The sequence below is a fragment of the Phasianus colchicus genome, chromosome 27 (genome assembly GCF_987193195.1).
Source record: "Phasianus colchicus chromosome 27, bPhaCol1.hap1.1, whole genome shotgun sequence".
Classification (NCBI taxonomy): Eukaryota; Metazoa; Chordata; class Aves; order Galliformes; family Phasianidae; genus Phasianus; species Phasianus colchicus.
In genome coordinates this window covers 4,028,299-4,051,780 of record NC_143462.1, presented here as the reverse complement: position 1 = coordinate 4,051,780, position 23,482 = coordinate 4,028,299, and the positions used below count along the sequence as shown (strand labels likewise).

Sequence of the window (23,482 nt, the reverse complement as noted above, 5' to 3'; positions counted from 1 at the left end):
CAGGATGAGCAGCAGCCTCACGCTGCAGATGAACCACGTGCTCCCACCCACCCCAACCTCAGCACCCTCCCCCCATTTTTCAGGTCCCCATTCCCACCCCAGCAGCTTCTCAGGGCCCCGCATGCAGCTGTGCACCCGGCTGCCCTTTATGGTAACAGCACGAAGGCAGGAAGCGGAGCATGGGGAGGAAACAGCAGCACCCAACCACACATCACGTGGTGTCGGTGCAGACGGGGCAGTGGGGACGTTGAGTTGACAGAGGGGCAGCACAGATGGATGCTCTGGGCTGCAGGATGGAGGAGGCGGTGGTGAAACAGGGCGTGCTGCACCTGCAGCTGCAGCAGACCTTCGGCAAGGTGAGGGTGCAGCAAGAGGGGGCTTCCTGCTAAGGCTTTGGGGGGCAGCAGGGGGGCTGTAAGCAACGGCAGTGGGATGTGCAGCACCCCGAGCATCCTTGAGCTGGAGGATTCGGTGCTGGGATGCAGCGTGAAGAGATGCAGTGCAACCAGAGCACCTCTGCAGCTCGGCACAGGGGGATGGGGTTAGGCACAAAGCCATGCAACCCCCATGCACTGTTGCTTTAGAGAGCTCTGCGGTTCAGTGACGGTGTCTGGCTGCTCTTGTGCAAGGAGGAAGGAGTCATTCATCATGCTGGGTGGGGAGGATGAGCACCCAGCAGGATGTGGGGGCTGCAGAGCAAATGGGGTGGGGTTGGAGCTTGGCCCTGATGAAAGGTGCAGCAATTCGGCTGCTGGGCCCCACGGGTTCCTTTTGGAGCCCTGCAGGAGGTGAGTTTTGGTGCAAAAACTGCGCACCTCCCGTGCAAAATGCAATGAACTTCTCTGCCTGCTAAGAGGGCGTGAGTCAGGGATTGCTCTGAGGGTGATGGTTTTAGGAACAGGGGGGTAAATGGGGAGCTGGAAGCATTTTGGGGGGCAAGGATTGCAGGGGGATGCCATGGGTAGGGGGATGGAATGAGAATAAGGGTGCAGTGGGCAGGGGAATGCCATGGATAAGTGGATGCCAAGAGTAAGGGGGTGCCATGGGCAGGGGGATGCAATGAGAAGAGGGATGCAATGGGCAGGGAGTGCCATGGATACGGGGTTTCCATGGGTAGGGAGATGCCATATATTAGGGGATGCCATGGGTAAAGGGTTTCCATGGGCAGGGGGATGCCATATGTTAGGGGGTGCCATGGGTAAGGGGTTTCTATGGGCAGGGGGATGCCATAGGTTAGGGGATGCCATGGGTAAGGGCTTTCTATGGGCAGGGGGATGCCATATGTTAGGGGGTGCCATGGGTAAGGGCTTTCTATGGGCAGGGGGATGCCATATGTTAGGGGGTGCCATGGGTAAGGGGTTTCCATGGGCAGGGGGATGTCATATGTTAGGGGATGCCATGGGTAAGGGCTTTCTATGGGCAGGGGGATGCCATAGGTTAGGGGGTGCCATGGATAAGGGGTTTCCATGGGCAGGGGGATGCCATATGTTAGGGGGTGCCATAGGTAAGGGGTTTCTATGGGCAGGGGGATGCCATATGTTAGGGGGTGCTATGGGTAAAGGGTTTTCATGGGCAGGGGGATGCCATAGGTTAGGGGATGCCATGGGTAAGGGGTTTCTATGGGCAGGGGGATGCCATATGTTAGGGGGTGCCATGGGTAAGGGCTTTCTATGGGCAGGGGGATGCCATATGTTAGGGGGTGCCATGGGTAAGGGGTTTCCATGGGCAGGGGGATGTCATATGTTAGGGGATGCCATGGGTAAGGGCTTTCTATGGGCAGGGGGATGCCATAGGTTAGGGGGTGCCATGGATAAGGGGTTTCCATGGGCAGGGGGATGCCATATGTTAGGGGGTGCCATAGGTAAGGGGTTTCTATGGGCAGGGGGATGCCATATGTTAGGGGGTGCTATGGGTAAAGGGTTTTCATGGGCAGGGGGATGCCATAGGTTAGGGGATGCCATGGGTAAGGGGTTTCTATGGGCAGGGGGATGCCATAGGTTAGGGGGTGCCATGGGTAAGGGAGTGCCATGGGTAAGGAGATGCCATGGATAAGGGGTTTCCATGGCATGGAGATGGTTCCCCCACATCCCCCCCAGGCTGGGTGATGCTGAGCAGCTTTCAGTTCCCCTTTGCAGCACAGGGATCACGTCTCCCTTATGCTGTGCTTGGGCTTGGAGATGCTTTCCCCATCCTGCCCAGTCCCCCAGGGGCCATGTGGGATCCCGGATCACGGAGCATTTTGCACCAATCGCAAACAGTAACTCACGGGGATGAAATTCCCTGCAAGGGCGAAAGCAGCGCTGCTAACCCTGCCTCCCCTTCTCCTTTTGCTGCTTCGTGCCACGTCAGAAATGGAAAAAGTATTGGGGCGTTCTGTACCGGGAAACCCCCTGCTCCACCGCCCGCCTGGAGCTCTTCGAAAGCGCCGACAAACCGCGGAAGGGCGAGAGCAGCCGGCGCCTGGTGAAGCTGAGCGACTGCGTGCACGTGGCCGAGGCGGGCGGCGAGGCGGGCTGCCCCAAAGCCACGGCCCCATTCCTGCTGGAGACCACCGAGAAGCGGTACCTGCTGGCGGCCGAGGGCGGCGAGGCGGAGGGGTGGGTGAGGAGGCTGTGCCAGCTGGCGTTCCCGGTGAGAGCTGGGGGATGTGAGGATGGGCGGGTGGGATAATCGGGGGTGTTGGGGGTGATGGATCCATTTGGGGGATGGATGGGTGGGATAAGCGTGGTATGGGGGATGCTGGGTCCGTTTGGGCGTATGGATGGATGGGATAACCTTGGCTTGGGGATGCTGGGTCCATTTGGAGTATGGATGAATCCATTTAGGGTTTGGTTGGATCCATTTGGGGTATGGATGGATGGGATAACCTTGGCTTGGGGATGCTGGGTCCATTTGGGGGATGGTTGGGTCCACTGGGGGTATGGATGGATGGGATAACCTTGGCATGGGGATGCTGGGTCCATTTGGGGGGTGGATGGAATAACCTTGGTATGGGGGATGCTGGGTCCATTTGAGGTATGGGTGCGTCCATTTGGATTATGGGTGGGTCAATCTGGGGTATGGATGAGTGGGATAACCTTGGCTTGGGGATGCTGGGTCCATTTGGGGTATGGTTGGGTCCATTTGGGGTATGGATGGATGGGATAACCTTGGCTTGGGGATGCTGGGTCCATTTGGAGTATGGATGAATCCATTTAGGGTTTGGTTGGATCCATTTGGGGTATGGATGGATGGGATAACCTTGGCATGGGGATGCTGGGTCCATTTGGGGGATGGTTGGGTCCACTGGGGGTATGGATGGATGGGATTACCTTGGCTTAGGGATGCTGGGTCCATTTGGGGGGTGGATGGAATAACCTTGGCATGGGGGATGCTGGGTCCATTTGAGGTATGGGTGCGTCCATTTGGATTATGGGTGGGTCAATTTGGGGTATGAATGAGTGGGATAACCTTGGCTTGGGGATGCTGGGTCCATTTGGGGTATGGATGGATGGGATAACCTTGGCATGGGTCCATTTGGGGTATGGATGGGTCCATTTGGGGTATGGGTGGATGGGATAACCTTGGCATGGGTCCATTTGGGGTATGGATGGGTCCATTTGGGGTATGGTTGGGTCCATTTGGGGTATGGATGGATGGGATAACCTTGGCATGGGGGATGCTGGGTCCATTTGGGGTATGGGTGCGTCCATTTGGATTATGGGTGGGTCAATCTGGGGTATGGATGAGTGAGATAACCTTGGCTTGGGGATGCTGGGTCCAATTGGGGGGATGGTTGGGTCCATTTGGGGTATGGATGGATGGGATAACCTTGGCATGGGGATGCTGGGTCCATTTGGGGTATAGATGAATCCATTTAGGGTTTGGTTGGATCCATTTGGGGTATGGATGGATGGGATAACCTTGGCATGGGGATGCTGGGTCCATTTGGGGGGTGGATGGAATAACCTTGGTATGGGGGATGCTGGGTCCATTTGAGGTATGGGTGCGTCCATTTGGATTATGGGTGAGTCAATTTGGGGTATGGATGAATGGGATAACCTTGGCTTGGGGATGCTGGGTCCATTTGGGGTATGGATGGATGGGATAACCTTGGCATGGGTCCATTTGGGGTATGGATGGGTCCATTTGGGGTATGGGTGGATGGGATAACCTTGGCGTGGATCCATTTGGGGTATGGATGGGTCCATTTGGGGTATGGATGGATGGGATAACCTTGGCTTGGGGATGCTGGGTCCATTTGGAATATGGTTGGGTCCATTTGGGGTATGGATGGATAGGATAACCTTGGCATGGGGATGCTGGGTCCATTTGGGGTATTGTTGGGTCCATTGGGGGTATGGATGGATCCGTTTGGGATATGGTTGGGTCAATTTAGGGTATGGTTGGATGGGATAAGTAAGATATGGGAGATGGATCCATGCAGGGTATGGATGGGATAACTGGGCTGTAGGGTGGATTGGATCAAATTGGGATATGGATGGATGGGATGCTATAGGTTATGGGATGCCATGGGTACAGGGTTTCCATGGGCAGGGGGATGCCCATGGACCGGGTTGTGAGGTCTGTTGGGTCCCTTTGGGGTATAGATGGGTGGGATAACAGCAGTGTGGGAGCCATGGCTCAGCCCTTACTCTTTCCTTGCAGAGGAGCCAGGAGGAGCAGGGAGTGGGGAAGGACAGAGAGCTGAGCTCCGACAGCGAATTCTCCATGGCTGAAAACTCCCTGTACAGCTCCCACAAAGGCGAGTGTCTGGGTGTGGGGAGGGGGCCGCGTTTGTGGGTGAGCAGCGTCCTGCAGGCAGCACAACTTGCAGAAATGGCCTTCGAGTGCTTTTCCTGCACTGTGGTTAGGCTGGGCTGGGTTTCACTGCGGCTTTCGCCTTTATCAGCCAGACACAGCTTCCTCTCCGGGGCTGAGAGCTGCAGCACGGTGCAAACATCCCCTCCTCCTCCCATCCCCAGGCATGGAGCACGACTTCGAGGTGATGCTGAGGGCCACCGAGTCCTCGGAGCGCTGCTGCCTGCGGGGCCGCTTCGTGCTGCGGGCGGGTGAGGAAGCCTTGGAACTGCGGGATGTGCAGAGCAGGGATGTCCTTTACAGCTGGCCATACCGCTTCCTGCGGCGCTTCGGGAGGGACAAGGTATGGGGATGCTCAGAGGGTGGGATTGTGAGGGAGGAGGACTGGAAATCATAGAATTGTAAAATGATTGGGCTTGGAAAAGACCACTAAGGTCATCAATTCAACTGTTGACCCATCCCAACCGTGCCCATAGGGTCATTAAGATTGGAAAAGACTGCTAAGGTCATTAAGATTGGAAAAGACCACTAAAGTCATCAACTGTTGACCCATCCCTACCATGCCCATAGGGTCGTTAAGGTTGGAAAAGACCATTAAGGTCATTAAGGTTGGAAAAGACCACTAAGGTCATCAATTCAACTGTTGACCCATGCTTACCATGCCCATAGAGTTCATTAAGGTTGGAAAAAAACACTGAGGTCATCAGTTCAACTATTGACCCATCCCCTCTGTGCCCATAGTGTCATTAAGGTTGGAAAAGACTGCTAAGGTCATTAAGGTTGGAAAAGACCACTAAATTAATCAAGCCAACTGTTGATCCATCCCCACCGTGCCCATAGGGTCATTAAGGTTTGAAAAAACCTCTAGGATCATCACATCCAACTGTTGACCCATCACCACCATCCCCACAGAATCACTGAGGTTAGAAAAGACCACTGAGGTCACCAAATCCAATCAACCCATCCCCACCATGCCCACCATCCATGTCCCCAAGCTCCACCTCTCTCTTTCCCTGGAGAGATGATGCCGTTCCCCTCCTCCAGGTGACTTTCTCCTTCGAGGCTGGCCGGCGTTGCGCCTCCGGCGAAGGGAACTTTGAGTTTGAGACCAGACAAGGCAACGAGATCTTCCAGGTGATCGAATCGGCCATCGCCCTGCAACGGGAACGGGGCGGCCCTGGGGACGAGGGCACACGGCCACGCCAACAAACCCAGCTCCCCGAGCGGGCTCAGGAGCACGAGGAGCACCGTGCAAAGAGCATCTACACCGAACCCTGCGGCCCTTTGATCCACACCACCCCATCAGCCGTGCCCAAAGCTCCGGAGAAGGGCGTGAGGAAGGATGCTGTGGGTGAATTGGAGTACGCCGTTCCCTTCGATACCATCGCCAAGTCGCTGATGGTTGGAAAATTCGGGAGCATCCTCCAGGGCCCCGCTGATGCGCCGGATCCGCTGTATGACAGCATACAAGAGTCAGGTGGGCATCCTCCATTGCCTCGTCCCCGCGCTAAACCGGAGCACATCTACGATGAGCCTGAGGGTGTGTGCCCCCACACCGTCTACGATGAGCCCCAGGTGGTGAAGGGCGAAGCGTGGAGGCTGCAGGCTGCCCCCGAGGAACCTGCAGGGCACAAATATCCCTACAACCCACAGCGGGACGACTACGCCGTTCCCAAGAGAGCCGTCCCGCTGCGGCAGGGCAAGGAGTGGTTCGGGGACACCGAATACGACAACGTGGTCTTTCAGTTGGCCAAGAAGAGGAACAAGCAGTGAGAGGGCACGGGGTGCTCGGCCCCCATCGCCAGCGGTGCACATCTGGACAGCTGCGGCCGCTGGAGGGCACTGCGCGCCCGCGCTGTGGGATCGGCACCGCCGGACTCAGAGCGGAGCACGGTGCGCCCCAGAGCCCGGCTAAGCGTGGTCCCAAAGGGTGCGTGCCCCACACCATAAAGGTGGAGTGGGGAAGCACGGAGCCAGGGGTGCACATCCATCAAAGAGCTGGGCGGGGGTGAACATCCCAGGGATGCACATCTCTTACTGTAAGGGCTGGATGCTGATGCGCGTCGCAGGGATGCACATCTCTCAACTCTAAAGAGCTGGGTGGTGGTGAACATTGCAGGGATGCACAGCCTGCACCGTAAGGGCTGGATGCTGATGCACATCCCAGGGTTGCAGATCCCTTACTGTAAGGGCTGGATGCTGATGCACGTCCCAGGGATGCACATCTCTTACTGTAAGGGCTGGATGCTGATGCACGTCCCAGGGATGCACATCCCACACCATAAGGGCTGGATGCTGATGCACGTCCCAGGGATGCACATCCCACACCATAAGGGCTGGATGCTGATGCACATCCCTTACTGTAAGGGCTGGATGCTGATGCACATCCCAGGGATGCACATCCCTCACTGTAAGTTCTGGATGCTGATGCACATCCCAGGGATGCACATCCCACACCATAAAGGCTGGATGCTGATGCACATCCCAGGGATGCACATCCCTCACTGTAAGTTCTGGATGCTGATGCACATCCCAGGGATGCACATCCCACACCATAAAGGCTGGATGCTGATGCACATCCCAGGGATGCACATCCCTTACTGTAAGTTCTGGATGCTGATGCACATCCCAGGGATGCAGATCCTTACTGTAAGTTCTGGATGCTGATGCACATCCCAAAGATGCACATCCCGCACCATAAGGACCAGCTGGCAAAGCACAGCCTCAAGCACTCACATCCCACGCCGTAGTGGCAGCAGTGCACAGCTCTGGCGTTGCACACTGCACGTTGCACACGGCTTGCAGGCTGTGCACACTGCAGGGATGCACTTTGCACACCATACAAGTTGGTCCCCAACCAGAGCTGCTGTGTCCCGGTGCTGGGGAAAGTTCCCCATCACCCCACAGCTTTTCCACCCAAGGCAAAGCAAAAGCCATGAATTATTTATGCTCTCTCTCAATCAAATAAATGGTTAGGTGCTTGAGTTAATTTCCTGAAGCCTGAAAATCCAAAGTGCAGACTTTTAATAAGGCAAATTAAGTGCTTTATATATTACACTGATTAAAGCTGCGTATCAATCCATCTATCACACGTTGAATGGAAGGGGCTGGGAACAGCCAGGGCGCAGGGATGCTCCGGCACAGAAAATCCTACAAGTTTAAAAAAGAAAGAAACGATCCCTAACGTGTGACCAAATTAATTAGAGCTCATTATGGCGGTTATTTATTATTAATGGATGTTAACACAGTCCTCTCCTCCCCGCTGCAATCCCACTGCGTTGCCTCCGGCCGTGATTTTTCTTCGTTAAGTGAAGGAGTGGTAACACCTTTGGACTCTGATATCCTATGGGAGTAATGGGATTTGCGCTGCTCTGGGCTAACGAGGGAGCCGCTAATCACTTTGCACAGGGGTTGAGCACGGGGTGGTCGGATTCCCACCTCAACAGGTTCCTCGTTCCCTTTTTTTGGGTGGAAAATGAGATGTGAGCTGGGATGGAAAGCCCAGAAAAGTGGGATGAAAAGGCTGGAAAACCCCTTTGCAGTGCTCAGCATGGGAGTGTGTTGAGCGTGAGATGAGAAAACACAAATCGATGGCAGAGAGAGGGGGGAAGAGATTAGAGCACAAAGCCCCAGACAAATGGAGAGGTGTAATCTGATTAGGGAGTCGTTGTCGTTATTGTGTTATGCTGATTATAAATCATTTAGGAGCACAGCTAATCACAGCAGAGATTTGGTCAGAGATTTAAGGGTTGCTGCCTCCAGCAATGCCCCACCCCAAAGGGGAGGGCAAACTCAAACCCGAATCCAAAGTCAAACCCAAATAACCAAAACCCAAAGCCAAATCCAAATCCAAACCCAAATATAAATGCAAGCCCAAATCCAAAGCCAAACCCAGACCCAAATAGCTCCAGCCCATATCCAATCCTAAACTCAAATCCAAATCCAAATAACACAAAGCCACATCCAAACCCAAACTCAAATAAATCACAACCTTAAAGCCAAAACCAAACCTAAATCCAAAGCCAAACTCAAAACCAAACTCAAACCCAACCTAAGCCCAAACCCAAACCTAAATCTAAACCCAAACCCAAACCCAAACCCAAACCCAAGTCCAGATCTAAGTAACTCAAATCAAAACTCAAACCCAAATAACACAAACCCAAACTCAAATCCAAACCCAAATAACCCAAATCCAAACCCTAATAAATCAAAACTCAAATCCCAACTCAAATCCAAACCCAAAGCCAAACCTAAATCCAAATCCAGACTCAAATAACTCAAATTGAATCTCAAACCCAAAGAACACAAATCAGAGCTCAATGCCAAATCTAAACCCAAACAGCTCAAATCAAAACTCAGACCCAAACCCCAACCCCAACCCAACCCAACCCCAACCCAATCCAACCCTAAGCCAGTCAAAACCCCATCCCAACCCCAACCCAACACCAATCCAACCAAACCCCATCCCAATCCCAACCCAACTGAAACCCCAACCTAACCCAACCAACTGAGATCAAAATCCCAACCCAACACCAACACCAATCCCAACCCCAACTCAACTCCAACCCAACACCAATGCCAATCCCACCAAAACCCCCAACCCAACCCCAAAACCAACCCAACTGAAACCCCAACCCAACCCAACCAACTGAGATCCAAATCCCAACCCAACCCCAACCCAATCCCAATCTCAACTCAGCTCCAACCCAACCCAACACCAATCCCACCAAAACCCCATCCCAACCCCATCCCAACTGAAACCCCAACCCAACCGCAACACCAACCCAACTCCAACCCAACCCCAAGCCCAACTGAACCCAAACCCCAACCCAACCCAACCCAACGCCAACCCACCCCCACCCCATACCCCCCCCACTCTCCCCATGGCCATCTCCCCACATTAGGGCTGCTCTCTGTCTGCAGCACTGCCTGAATCCCAGGCGCCACAGTGCAGCTGCAAACTGCATTAGCGTCGCGCCGCAGAGTCCCTAATACAATTATGGGGCAGCATTAGAGGTGCTAATTGACAAACCCCTAATCAGTGCTGGGATTTATGTCAGTCAGCCCCTGGGTAGGGCGGGGCAGAGCCCTTCATTCATAAAAATTGCTTAATGGTGGGGTCTGGGTTCTGTCCGCTGTCTCATGGGCACACGCATGGGATGGGAAATAGGAAAAGGGATGCAAGGTGTGTGTGTGTGGGGGGGGAAGTGGGGGGCCAGGTGGGTTTTGGGGGGGTTTAAGCACTTTTTGGTGGCTTGAGACATCACTGGAGGGGTTGCATGGAGAAAAGGTTGGGAAAAAGGAGGTTGTTCTCACCTGCCCACCCAGTACGGAGGATGCGGGCTGCTTTCCTGCCCTCGGCTGCAGCGCAATTAATTGGCAATTACCAGCAGTCCATAAAGCACGGCCGTTCTTGGGGAGGAAGCTGTAAAACCGCGCGTCCTTGGCCGCATTTCCTTCACTCCTCATCGATCCCATGGCCTCGGGGCGCTGCACCCAGCCGACCCTCATCGATCCCGTGGGATTTCAGTGGGATGTGGGCAAACGGTGTGAGCACAGCCCTACGGACTCTGTGAGCAGCAGGTCCGGATCCCAGAGTCACTTTGTTTCCCTCTCCTTCTGTGCAAGTGCAATGCCATTATTGTGCAGGTACAACGCTGTGCAGGTGCGGTGCAATGCAGGCGCAGTGCTGTTCAGATGCAGAGCCGTGCAGGTGCGATGCTGTGCAGGTACTGCTCTGTTCAGATGCAGTGCTGTGAAGGTGCAACGCTTTATAGGTGCAATGCTATTCAGATGCAACGCTGTGCAGATGCAATGTTGTGCAGGCTTTGTGTTGTTCGGATGCAGTGCTGTGCAGGTGCAATGCTGTGCAGATGCAATGCTGTGCAGGTGCAATGCTGTGCAGATGCAATGCTGTTCAGATGCAACACTGTGCAGATGCAATGCTGTGCAGATGCAATTCTCTGCAGGTGCAGTGCTGTGCAGATGCAATGCTGTGCAGATGCAGCACTGTGCAGATGCAATGTTGTGCAGATGCAATTCTCTGCAGGTGCAATGCTGTTCAGATGAAACACTGTGCAGGTGCAATGCTATGCAGATGCAATTCTCTGCAGGTGCAATGTTGTTCAGATGCAATGCTGTGCAGGTGCAATGCTATTCAGATGCAACATTGTGCAGATGCAATGCTGTGCAGATGCAATTCTCTGCAGGTGCAATGCTGTGCAGGTGCAATGCTGGTCAGATGCAACACTGTGCAGATGCAATGCTATGCAGGTGCAATGCTGTTCAGTAGCAATGCTGTGCAGGTGCAACGCTGTTCAGATGCAATGCCCTTTGCAAAGCCCCTTTCTTGCAGAGCCCACCCTGCTGCTGCACGGCGTTGCCCGGTGACCCTGATGCTCGGAGCACAGGATGCACAGAAGACCCTGCAGCTCTGATGCATGGAGCTGCTCATGGAAAGCCACGTCCCACCCGTGTCACACTGCCCCCTACACCAGGCCCACCTTTCCCAGGGGCGTGCACTGATCTCATTACAACAGGAGCTGGGAAGTGGCTGCATTTCCACCCCGCTGCTCTCGGTTACGGCAGCGAAAGGGGAGCCAATTACCAGCAGCTGGTGAGAGCCTCAAATTATTGTTAATTTCAAACAAAGCATATGCTTTGTGTTAACAATCCTCCGCCGTGTGGCAGAAGGGCCAACGCCATCCAGATGGCTTCGACGTGCTGTGGGAATGAGTAATGTGCAGCTCTGCCACTGCACCATGCGGGGATGGGGAGAGGGGGGTGAGCAGCGTGGTGAGGGGTCACAGGCAGCAGCCGTGGCCAAAAATCCCTGTGCGTGGCAGCTGGCAGCCTGCAGGCACTGCTGCATGCAGGGCAGGGATGCTGGTGGTCCTATGGGGATGCTGGCAGCCCTATGGGGTGGGATACTGGTGGTTCTATGGGGATTTATGTTGGTTACTCCATAGGGATGCTGGTGGTCTTATGGGAGGGATGCTGGGATCCTATAGGGTTTCTGGTGGTCCCATGGGAAGGGATGCTGGTGGTCCTATGAGGATGTATGCTGGTGACCCCATAGGCATGTTGGTGCTCTCAAGGGAGGGATGCTGGGATCCTATAGGGTTTCTGGTGGTCCTATAGGGAGGGATGCTGACAGTCCTATGGGGACATATGCTGGTTACCCCATAGGGATGCTGGTGTTCCTATGGAGAGGAAAGATGGTGACACCGTAAGGGTGCTGGTGGTCTTATGGGAGAGATGCTGGGATCCTATAGGGTTTCTGGTGGTTCTATGGGGCGGGATGCATGTGATCCTATGGGGAAGGATGCTGGTTACCCAATAGGGATGCTGGTGGTCCTATGGGGAGGGATGGTGAAGGCTCTCATGAGCAGAAAGCCATGCAGGATTGATGTTGGAGGGAATCAACGATGCCCCTTTTCCTCCCACACCCTGGCAGAGGGTTTGCACAAACCTGACCCACCCACAAACCCTTTCACACACACATTGCAGCCACGGGGAGAAGCAGAGCTGAACTCACAGAGGAATGGCACAGAGAGGCATTAAGGCAGAGCTCAGAGCAGCGTTTCCATCCAAAGCTGCAGGTAGCAAAACAAAGGGTGGCTCTATTTCCTCCCATCGTTGGGAACTCACCTGGGCAGGTCTCCCCGACCCCCCCCTGTGTGTCATTGCCACATCCATGGGGACACAGCAAGGCTGTGACAGTGGCCTTAGGGGTGCTGGTGACAACGGAGCTGCTCAAAATCCCACACCCAGAATTGGGAGAGGAGCATCTCTGGGAGGAAAGGGGTAAAAATAGCTCTGTGTCAGTGAGAGCAGCAGGGGGGGGGAAAAAGGGAGGGCAGCCAGGGGCTCCGCGAGGGCAGGCAGTTATAAATAGGAGTAATTGCTGCAGTGGGGGTGAGCAGCTTAATGAGGAGTTGGGCTGATGAAAGCGCTGGGATTGAGGGATGCATCCCAGCTCTGGGGCAGGCAGCGGTGGGAACTGCAGCATTGCAGGAAGGGCAGGGGGGTGAGGGGACCCCCAGGGGGGCTCTGTGCCCCCAGGCAGGCCATGAGCATTGTAAGGGAGGGAGAAATGTTCAGGTCTTAATTCCATGCCCTTCTGCAGGGCCGCTACCTGATGGCTGAATAATTGCGTCCAGCGGTTAATTTTAATTAAAACCTGTGGCTGCCTCAGCTTTGTGCATGGGCAGAGGTGTGGGTTCACTGCTAGGGAGGAGGCTCAGCTCTCTGCCCCAAAGCCAGCTCCCATAGCCCCTGTGCAATGCAATGCAATTCAGTGCAACCCAAAGCAGTGCAATGGAATGCAACCCCAACCCTAACCCACTGCAAAGCAAAGCAACGCAACAGACTGCAGTGCAGCCCCAACCCTAATGCAGTGCAAAGCAATGCAGTGGAATGCAGTGCAACCTTAACCAGTGCAAAGCAATACAACAGATTGCAATGCAACTCTAACCTTCAACCAGTGCAAAGCAGTGCAGTGGAATGCAATGCAACCTTAACCTTATCCCAGTGCAAAGCAATGCAACACGCTGCAGTGCAAGAGACTGCAATGCAACCCTAACCTTCACCCAGTGCAAAGCAATGCATTGGAATGCAATGCAACCTCGACCTCAACCCAGTGCAAAGCAATGCAACACACTGCAATGCAACAGACTGCAATGCAACCCTAACTTTCACCCAGTGCAAAGCAATGCAGTGGAATGCAATGCAAGCCCAACCTTATCCCAGTGCAAAGCACTGCATTGGAATGCAATGCAGCCCCAACTCTCACCCACTGCAAAGCAATGCAACAAATGCAGTGCAGGGATTCACAGCCCCATCCATACCATGGATGCCATAGGAGTGTTGCAATGGAGACAAAGCAAATCCCTGTTGTAGAGATCTCGGGACTGCAGATATCTTCATGACCTCAGTGCTCATTTCATCCCCCAGCTCACTGTGCCACGTCCCACACCCAACACTGGGCAAACTGGGGAGCAGCGCAAACACCACCTGTACTGCACAGCAGAGCATCTGCTGGGAAGAGGTTTAAAATGAAGTTGAGTCTGTGCACCAGCATCAGAGCTAACTGAGTTAGAGCCCATTACTGAGCCACAGATCCACTCTTCCACGAGTTCTGAGCACCCCAGACTCTGTTCTGCTTTGAATTAACGCAGCTTCTTTGGCTCTGCTGCTGTGCAATGCTTCCCGAGCTGCCCATCCTCCTCCCACCCCCACGTCTGCACTCAGACCCACACAGGAGGCTTTGCACAGAGCCCCTCTCACTGCACACAAGGACAGGGCTGCCCAGGGAGGATCCCAACCACGAGGTGCTCACCCCATTGTGGCGCATCACTCAGCCCCATGTGATCCCCAGGTTGAACGAATGCTTCCTCCCACCCCAATAACCTCCTTTGGCTCCACGCTGTCGCAGAGCATCACAGGGCTGAGAGAGCACACAGCACCCGCAGGTCAGCACTCCTTCCTCCTTCAGCCCCATTACCAAAGCCCCTGATTGCTTTTCGCCCCATTAGCATGGTGCTCCTGCAGCTCACCCCACCGTAACCTCATGCACATTATTGCAGCCATCTCCCATTTCCCAAACCCCAAAGCCCCATCAGCCACCATCTCCGGCCCCTTCTGCACTTTATGACCTTTGCTCCTTTGGTCTCACTGCTCCCCAGTTTGGTCCTGTCAGCAAATTCCAGGGTTACTGAACAATTTGCTTTCTCAGTTATTAATCCCTAAATCCCTCCCATGGGGACTTTCCCTCCCATTGCTTCAGTCCTGCTCCAGCTGCTCCACTCCTGCTTCCTACACACCCCAGCACCACGCTCACAGCCTATCCAAGCAGTCCTCTGCCTGCTGCCCAAATGCAGGAGCATGCATTGCATGCAGACTTTGCACGCAAACAGCAAAAAGCAAAGTTGAAAGTTGACAAGGGGGGATGGATTAACAGTAAGAACTTCAGGGCAGGTTACAAGCTGCATTGCAACTGCACAGCATTGCATTGCTACCTGCACAGCATTGTACCTGCACAGCATTGCATTGCAACCTGCACAGCATTACAACCTGCACAGCATTGTACCTGCACAGCATTGCATTGCAACCTGCACAGCATCGCAACCTGCACAGCATTGCAACCTGCACAGCATTGCATTGCTACCTGCACAGCACTGCATTGCAACCTGCACAGTATTGCAACCTGCACAGCATTGCATTGCAACCTTAATTGCAACCATTGCTTCCACTTAATGCAGAAGAAGAACAAAATAAGAGCTTTTTCCCTATGCTTGCTTTGCTTTGCCTTGCCTTGCCTTGCCTTGCCTACCCAGCAGAGCCCTATTGCAGCCCCCTCCCCTTAATTAACCCCATCTCATCAGCCCCAGCTACTCCGAGCTGCTGTGTGGCTGCTGTTTCTGAGCTCACCCAGCCCCAAAGCAGCTCCTAAAGGGAATCCATGTCAAGCCTCCAGAAAATTGGGATCTTTCAGAGCTGCTCCTGTCAGGATCCACAGCATCCCTGCTCCTTTGCTTTGTAGTTGGTGTGTTTGTTTGTTTGCACTCGCTTGTCAGCTCCCCCCTCAGCAGTGTCCCAGATGAGAGCAGATTGCATGCTAATAAATTCTGGATTGGCAGCAGCACCCAGAGAGGGGGGAGAAGAGCAGCTTGAGCTACAAAGGGAGCATCCGTGCTGCACCTGTGTTTGGTTCTGAGCCCTGGGAAGGCAGGAGGGGGGATGCAGGATGGGGCAGGAGCAGGGGATGGGATGCAAGGTGACTCAGGAGCAGGCAATGGAACGCACAGCACTGCACGTGCAGCAGTGCTCACACCACCTCTCCTCTCACCCCGCTGGTGCAAACCCTGGATCCTCCCCCCCCCCATCTCCTGCCAACCCCCGGGATCCAGCAGCAAAGCTGAGGGCTGTTTCCTTTTCTTCCACGAGGAGTGTAATCCCCCCTTTGAAAGGCACATCCTTCTCTTGATGCTTCCTGACATTAATATTATCATCCCCAAGCAGCTGCAGAGCCCAGCTGTCGCCGGCGATTAGGGGGCTGACACAGATCGGTGCAAGATTTCACCAGCGTCTCATTACTGCTGACTCGGGTTCCACGCGCATTATATAAGTCATCTTGCATCAACCTGTCACTGGAGGCACGGCTCCGCATGCTGAGCAGGGGTGGCTGTGGGGGACGGTGCCATATCCCCCCCCCCCCCCCGGGTTGGGGTCCTGTGTCTCTTTCCAGGAGGATTTATCCCTATGGAGCATCCTGAGCTGTGGGGTAAAGGGCAGATTGGGGCTCAGGGCAGGGAGAAGGGACAGCATCCTGATAGCTCTCAGCATCCCAACCCCTCACCCAGTATCCCACCCGCCCCCCACCCAGCATCCCAGCAGCCCTTCAGCATCCCCAAACCTCCCAGCGTCCCCAATCCCCCCCCCCCAGCACCCAAGCACCCACTTGGTGTTCCCTCATCCTTGCCCCGCTGATACTCTCTCCCGTCCTGATCACAAATTCAGGGGAGATCTTAGAGGCAGAATGTAATTACTGTGTCTGGAGCGGGGCCAGAGCTTTGCAGTAAGCACGGGGACTCTTTCAGAAAGTGCTGTGGGTTCATTAATGGCCTCAAAAAGCCAGGGTTCCTCTCTCTGTTTTGCTGCTGGTGGATTCTTTGTGCGTGCACCGTGCAGCCTGCAGCCTCCAGCAGCACGGTGGCTCCTGAGCACTGCTGCACAGCCAGCTTGGGGACACGTGGTGTCCTTGCAGACCATGCTGGGGGCCAGGATGCCACCGTGTCCCTTCAGCCTCTCCACTGTTCTGCATGGCTGTCGATCCCTGCTGTGCAAAAGCACCAGTGTGGTCGTGCATCCCTGCTGTGCATTCCTACCATGCAAAGACACTGCTGTGACCATTCATCCCTCTTGTGCAAAAGCATCAGCACGGTTGTGCATCCCTGCTGTGCAAAAGCACCAGTGTGGTCGTGCATCCCTGCTGTGCAAAAGCACCAGTGTGGTCATGCATCCCTGCTGTGCATTCCTACCATGCAAAGGCACTGCTGTGACCATTCATCCCTCTCGTGCAAAGCATCAGCACAGTCGTGCATCCATGCTGTGCAAAAGCACCAGTGTGGTTGTGCATCCCTGATGTGCATCCCTGCTTTGCACCCTGCTGTGCAAAAGCACCAGTGTGGTCGTGCATCCCTGCTGTGCATCCCTGCTGTGCAAAAGCACCAGTGTGGTCGTGCATCCCTGCTGTGCATTCCTACCATGCAAAGGCACTGCTGTGACCATTCATCCCTCTTGTGCAAAGCACCAGCATGGTTGTGCATCCCTGCTGTGCAAAAGCACCAGTGTGACTCTTCGTTCCTGCCGTGCAAAGCACCAGCATGGTTGTGCATCTCTGCTGTGCAAAAATACTGGTGTGCCCAAAGCATCCGTGCCGTGCAAAAGCACCAGTGTGGCCGTGCGTCCCCGCCGTGCAAATCACCAGTCTGCTGGTGCATCCCTGCTGTGCAAAAGCACCGACGTGGCCGTGCATCTGGGAGCAGCGTTTGCAATGCGACCCCGCACCCCAAAGCTTCATCAGCACCGAAAGGAGAAACGCGTCTCCTCTGTGCAATTAATCACAGCAGCTGTTTGGAAATGAAGGCAACCACTGCTCATCAGCTGGAAGTTCATCCTGTGCTCCTCTTGGCAGACGGTCTGAGGGTGGCGGATGATTAAAAGGAGCTCTCTTGGATTTCTTTGTGTGCTTTTTTTTTTTTAATTGCTGTATCCGCGATTGGGAATATTTGGGATCGGGCATGAAGAGCCCCACGCAACCCCAGCTCAACTCATTGCTGTGTGGTTATTTGGCTATTTCCATGTTATCTCAGCCAGGTGATGCCAACATCTCCCATGTTCCCAGGTGCTTTGGTGCCAAAGATCACGTGGTTCCAATGGGCAGATCACCCTCTTCATCTTCTTCTCCCTCCTCTCCCTCCTCATCATCCTCATTTTCTCCCTCCTCTCCTTCCTCCTCTCCCTTCTCACCCTTCTCTCCCTCCTATTCCTCCTCATCCTCCTCTCCCTCCTCATCCTCCTCATCTTCCCCCTCCTCTCCTTCCTCCTCATCCTCCTCATCCTCCTCATCCTCCTCTCCCTCCTATTCCTCCTCATCCTCCTCATCTTCCCCCTCCTCTCCTTCCTCCTCATCCTCCTCATCCTCCTCTCCCTCCTATTCCTCCTCATCCTCCTCTCCCTCCTCATCATCCTCATTTTCTTCTCCCTCCTCTCCCTCTTCACCCTTTTCTCCCTCTATTTCTCCTCATCCTCCTCATCCTCCTCTCCCCCCTATTCCTCCTCATCTTCTTCTCCATCCTCTTCCTCCTCATTTTCTTCTCCCTCCTCTTCCTCCTCCTCTCCCTCCTCACCCTTCTCTCCCTCCTCATCCTCCTCATCCTCCTCTCCCTCCTCATCATCCTCATCTTCTCCCTCCTCCCTCTGCTCCTCTTCCTCCTTTTCCTCCCCTCTCTCCTCTTCCTCTCCCTCCCCGAGGAAGCAGACAGCCTCACTAAGCATGCTCTGAGTCTTGGGGTTCCCCCTGCTCCCCCCTCAGCCCCCCACCCCCCACCCACTTGCCATCACTGAGAGCCATAGGGCCGTTAATTTTATCAATGGAGAAACGGGGAGGTGGGGTTTGCTGCGCTGGGTAATGGGAGCATCGTGTCTCCAATTAAAGTTTGGAGGATTCATCTCGGAGCCAGGGCCGTCAGAGCTGACATTTATTGGGCTGTCAGACTCAATCTCTTTCAGGAGCTGCTTCCCCGAGCAGAGTGGATTATACATCATTTATGCCTTTGCTATGGGGGAACTCAATTTGGGGTGGTGCTTTTATAGCGCGCGTGGCTTCGGGTATCCAGCATGTTTTGCTTCCTCTGATGGGAAAACACCACCTGACCCCACTGCAATGAAGCCCCTTCATTAACTCTCATTATTCCTGCATGCAGAAACCCGGAGCAGAACTCAGGGCCCCGCCAGTGAGCTCCTTTCCCATCCCCATTCCCCTTCCCTTCCCCTCCGTCCTTCCCAGGAAGGCTCAATGCTGACAGCTCTGCTGCTTTCCTCATCTGGCACCACAGCCCCATTTTTATCCTCTGCTTTTGTGGCTGCTGCTCCCCGACCTGCATGGGGGGACAGGAGGGGATGGGAAGGGATGGGAGCTACCTTCTGCACAGCCCTCAGCCCCATTGGGATGCACTTAGGGGATTTTCACCCCATTTTCACCCGCTGTGATCCTGCATTGCTTTGGGATGGCGCTGGGCTCTGCAGCTCCCAGGCGTCCCACATCAATCCTGTTTTAATCCTGTATCAATCCCGTATCAAGTCCACATCAACCCCAGATCAATTCTGTATCAATCCTATATCAATCCCGAAGCAATCCCGTATTGATCCTGTATCAATCCCATTCCAATCCCATATCAATCCCGTATCAATCTCATGTCAATCCTGTATCAATTCTGTATCAATCCCGTATCAATTCTGTATCAATCCCGTATCAATCCTATATCACTTCTGTATCAATCTCATATCAACCCCCTATCAATCCCATCTTGATCATGCAACAATTCCATATCAGCCCCATATCCATTCCATATCAATCCCTTATCAATCCCCTCTCAATCCCATATCAATTCTGTATCAGTGTGTCCTGTCCCTGGCTGATCCTCTCTGCCCTGGGGGTACCAGGCTGGGAATGAGGGGTGTTGGGTTGAGCCTGACTCTACTTATCATCCCTGGGGGGCAAAGAGAAGCACCCCGACCCCAACCCCAACCCTGACCCCAACCCCAACCCTGACCCTGACCTTGCAGCACAACCCACTGCATCTCAGCCTGGATGATGCTGCCTGTGCCCCCATGCAGGGGAATGGGGGTTATCCTGCTCTGCCCCCCCAGCTCACTCCCATCAGCCCCCCCCAGCCGCCCTATTACTGGAATCCCATCTCCCAGCAGCTGCCTGGCTGGGGTTATTACAGGATATTATCCAGACCATTTGCATGGCCACCTCCAGGTCATTTCGATCACTTTAAGCTACTTATCTGCCCATTTCTTCCCCATAATATTTGCCTAATTCGATTACTCCGCAGCCTCAGCATGCGGCAGCCAAATAATCAGGAGATATTACCCAGAGCAAGTCAACTGCATCCACATCTCCCACTGCTGCTCTGCCCATCCGGGGCTCTGCTGCTGCCCTTGCATGGGGGCTGAGGGGACAGCAGGGGACAAATAGCACTGGGTCAGGTGGTGAGAGCAGGCAGGGCTCATTTAGGGGGAAAAAAAAGAGCTCCCTTCAAGCTGGGAAGGGAAATCAAGCTGCAAAGAGGGATGCTCCCCACCAGCCCATTGCAATGGGATTTGGAGGAGCCACACCAGCTTTTGGTCCTTGCAGCTCCTGGCAGGTCGAGTAGTGCTAATGAGAGGCCCTGAGCTAATTGGCAGCAGTACTGCCTAATGAAGATACAGTATGCATGGGAGAAACTTGGGAGCCGCCTGGTTTCCAAGCTGGACACATCCAATTTGTGCTTGGGGAGCTCAATTAGGGCTGTCCCTGGCTTTGCTCAGCAGATCTCAGCACTCCCAGCACTGCAAGTGGTGCTGCAGCACCCAAACACCACTGCAAAAGCAGGCTGTGGGGATCAGCACTTTGCTGAGCTGATTTGCTCCACTGCAAACTCCATGCAACAGTTTGTCTGGCTTCCCAAATCCATCCTGCTGCATTCCTCCAGTCCAAAGGCAGGGCAGGATGCATGCAGCATGCAGTGTGAATGCCTCAGTGCAAAGCATTCCTGCAGTGCATGCATGGGGATGCGCTTTGCAGCTGGAGCTTGGGATGCAGAGCAGCTCTGAACATTTCAGAGGGGAAAACTCTCTGCCTTCACAGCTGATTTGTATTTCGCTATTGGCATTTGACTTATAAACAAAAAATGAGGAGGGATTTGGGGGGTTGGGGTGGGGAAAGGGAAGTTTTCTGGCAGGCACAGGGCTGGGTTTTGTGATGGGGCTTTGCAATGCCTTTCCCACGGGATGCTCGCCCTGTGCTGGCAGGATCTGCAGCTCACAGAGGGCTTTGATTATTCGCAGCGTTCCCTTTGCTCTTTGCAGGAATTTGCACCCTGCAAACACTGCTTGCAGCCCCAGCTCGGGGTGGGGGTACAGAGGGTGGATCTGCTGAGTGAGAAACGTTCCCCTGAATGTTCTGCTAGATGTGGTGCTGTTCCAGGGGGGAGGGATGGAGTTGGGCACCTGGTGCTGCCTGCAGGTAGGGATCAGATGGGGAAGGGATGCGCTGCCGTCGGGCCGGGAGCAGAGCAGCTATAAATACGGTGCTGACACAGCAAGCAGGGCTCAGAGTGCAAAGCAGACAATAAAAGGAATCAAGGGATGTGGGGACGTGGCAGGGATCATTGCGTGGCTGTGTGCATCTCTTGTCCAGGCTGGGGATGATGCTACTCCATAGGGGGTCTGCATCCCTCCCTCAATTGCATGGGTTTGCAGTGCATCACTGCTGCTGTCTGGACACCTGCTGCTGCTTTGCTCACCCCCCCAGCACGTTGCATGGTGCAGTGAGGTCACTCAGAGCCCCCCTCGCCCCTCTGCAGGGCTCGCCCCCTCCCCACCATGGCGTTGATCTATAGGAATGTAATGCTGCTTCCTGCCAAAGGGCCCCGTCCTGCTAACAGCGAAGGCACGGGAAGCTTCATTTGATTATGTCAGATCCACTCAAGCACTCCCTGCCCCAACACAATCCATGGCAATTACCCCTCCCTGCATCCAGCGAGGAGATGGAAATCTCATCCCCCAGCACCAGTGTGTGTGTGGGGGGGAGCTTTTAGTGAAACCTGATGTCATTGTTGCCTGATGCTGTGACACTGTAACCTCACCCCCCTGCTCTCCCCCACATCCATCTGCAAAACCCCATTTCTTTTTCCTGCACTCTCCCCTCCATCCTGGCGCAGAGGGAACAAAATGCCGTTTGCACACAGAAACCAGCTTTGCAGGGTCCCCTGATCCACAAAGGGCTCGGATTTTGTGGACGGCTTTGCCATGCGTTGCTCCCAACCCCTGCAGCTCTGCTCCCAAATAGGGGACGAGGGAGGGATAAGTTTTCCCTGGCAGAGGTTAAAGAGGGAGAATCAGCTCTGGAAACAGCAGCAAGGGAAAAAATAGCTCGTGTGTGCATGGAGCTGTCGGGGTCCATCAGCGTCGGGGTGCAGCAAGGACTCCCATAGCCAGTGGCTACGAGCAGCTGCTGTCAGCAGCCCTGCAAATAGGATCCCTAAGGAGATTCCCAAAGGGAGAGAGGGGTGACGGTGCCATGCTGTGGTTCAGCCCTTGGATCTGTTCTTTCAGGGCACCCCGATGTTGGGAGGAGGATGGAGACAAAGTGCTGCCCCTGCAGAAAGCCAAGGGGAGTTTTGTGATGATTGGTGCAGCTTTTCCCCGTGTGCATCCCGGTGATCCGTGCACTTCTGGGTCTGCATCCCCTGCCCTGAATGGGAAAATCCTGGAGCTTTGGAGCAAAAAAGGAGCAGAGCACACGGTGCAGCCCATGGCATGCAGGAGGCAATGCATGGATGTAACCGTCCTGGCCGTGGGAGGGGACACCGGGATGGGGCCTTTTGGTGACGTTGTGCTGTCATTCCATTTGCTCTGTGCTGCAGCATAATGAGTTTGTTTGCTTTCCAAACACAAATACGTGCAGGGCTGTATTAGTGCACACTCCTTTGATCCCAAATCAGCCCTCCCTGAAGGCTCAGCCTCCCTCCTGCATCCCACATCCCCAAAAACCTCCTTGTGTGTGTTGCACCTCCCTCTACAGCAGAGTGCCACCCAGCACGACCCCCAGTCACAGCTGCACACTCAGGGCCCCCCTTGGCTGGAGGGGCTCCCAGGGCCTGAAATCCTCACTGGGATAATGCAGCAAGGAGAGGGGTGAGATTAACCCCACAGATTCCTGCAACAACCCCACACAAAGCAGCCACCCTTCAGCTCAGGGAATTAGGGCAGGGATATGGGGACAAGGACAGAACGAAGAGAGGTTTTGTCTCGTCAGGACTGGCACTGGGGGATAACCCTGCAGCAGGAAGACAAGTGTTAGCACACGGTGCGACGAGAGCTGACAAAATCAAAGTGATGCCGGGCAGTTAAGGACACTGCTTGGCACTGCTGTCTGCATTTAGGCTCCGTGAAGCACAGTCACATCCTGCTAAGCTGCTGTGCGCTTTTTGGTGTTTGGCTTTTTTTTTTTTTTTTTTTTTTTTTTGCAAAGACAAGCAAAGGAGAGCAAAGAACAGGAGAAGAGTAGGACAGGAAGGGATGTTAAACAGGAAGCCTCGCTAACGATTATTGCTCTGATCTGTTGTTCGTGCCATCCCCATCTTCCTTTCTGCATCTTCACCCAGCACGGTGAGCTGTGCCAGCACCTCGCTGCCAGGGGCAAGGTTGTGTGGGGAGATCCCTTATCAGCTCCAGGTAGAGGCAGAGAGGTGCTCCCAACCCCACCCCCATCTCCATCATCTCCATCTCCATCCCCATCCCCATCTCCATCCCCATCCCATCCCCATCCTCATCCCTGTCCCCATCCCATCCTGATTCCTATCCCCATCCTATCCTCATTCCCATCCTACTCCATCCCATCCCATCC

General features: G+C 54.5%; 1 protein-coding gene and 1 long non-coding RNA gene across 5 annotated transcripts; one reads left to right on the top strand and one right to left on the bottom strand.

The window, feature by feature from the left end:
* Positions 1-197: 197 nt before the first annotated feature.
* Positions 198-7,923, top strand: DOK2 (docking protein 2). Its single transcript, XM_031602236.2, has 5 exons — positions 198-356; positions 2,350-2,631; positions 4,648-4,744; positions 4,965-5,143; positions 5,845-7,923. The coding sequence occupies exons 1-5, from the start codon at positions 273-275 to the stop codon at positions 6,571-6,573; spliced, it is 1,371 nt and encodes a 456-aa protein (XP_031458096.2). The 5' UTR covers positions 198-272; the 3' UTR covers positions 6,574-7,923.
* Positions 7,815-12,794, bottom strand: LOC149914820 (uncharacterized). 4 transcript variants are annotated; one of them, XR_016460087.1, is made up of 3 exons: positions 12,451-12,794; positions 10,117-10,553; positions 7,815-7,950 (listed from the first exon to the last, which is right to left on the bottom strand). It is a non-coding gene; the product is annotated as an uncharacterized LOC149914820 (long non-coding RNA). The 4 variants fall into 4 exon arrangements; XR_016460084.1 differs by having other exon boundaries at positions 10,117-10,419; XR_016460085.1 differs by lacking the exon at positions 7,815-7,950 and adding an exon at positions 8,128-8,258 and having other exon boundaries at positions 10,117-10,419.
* Positions 12,795-23,482: the final 10,688 nt, after the last annotated feature.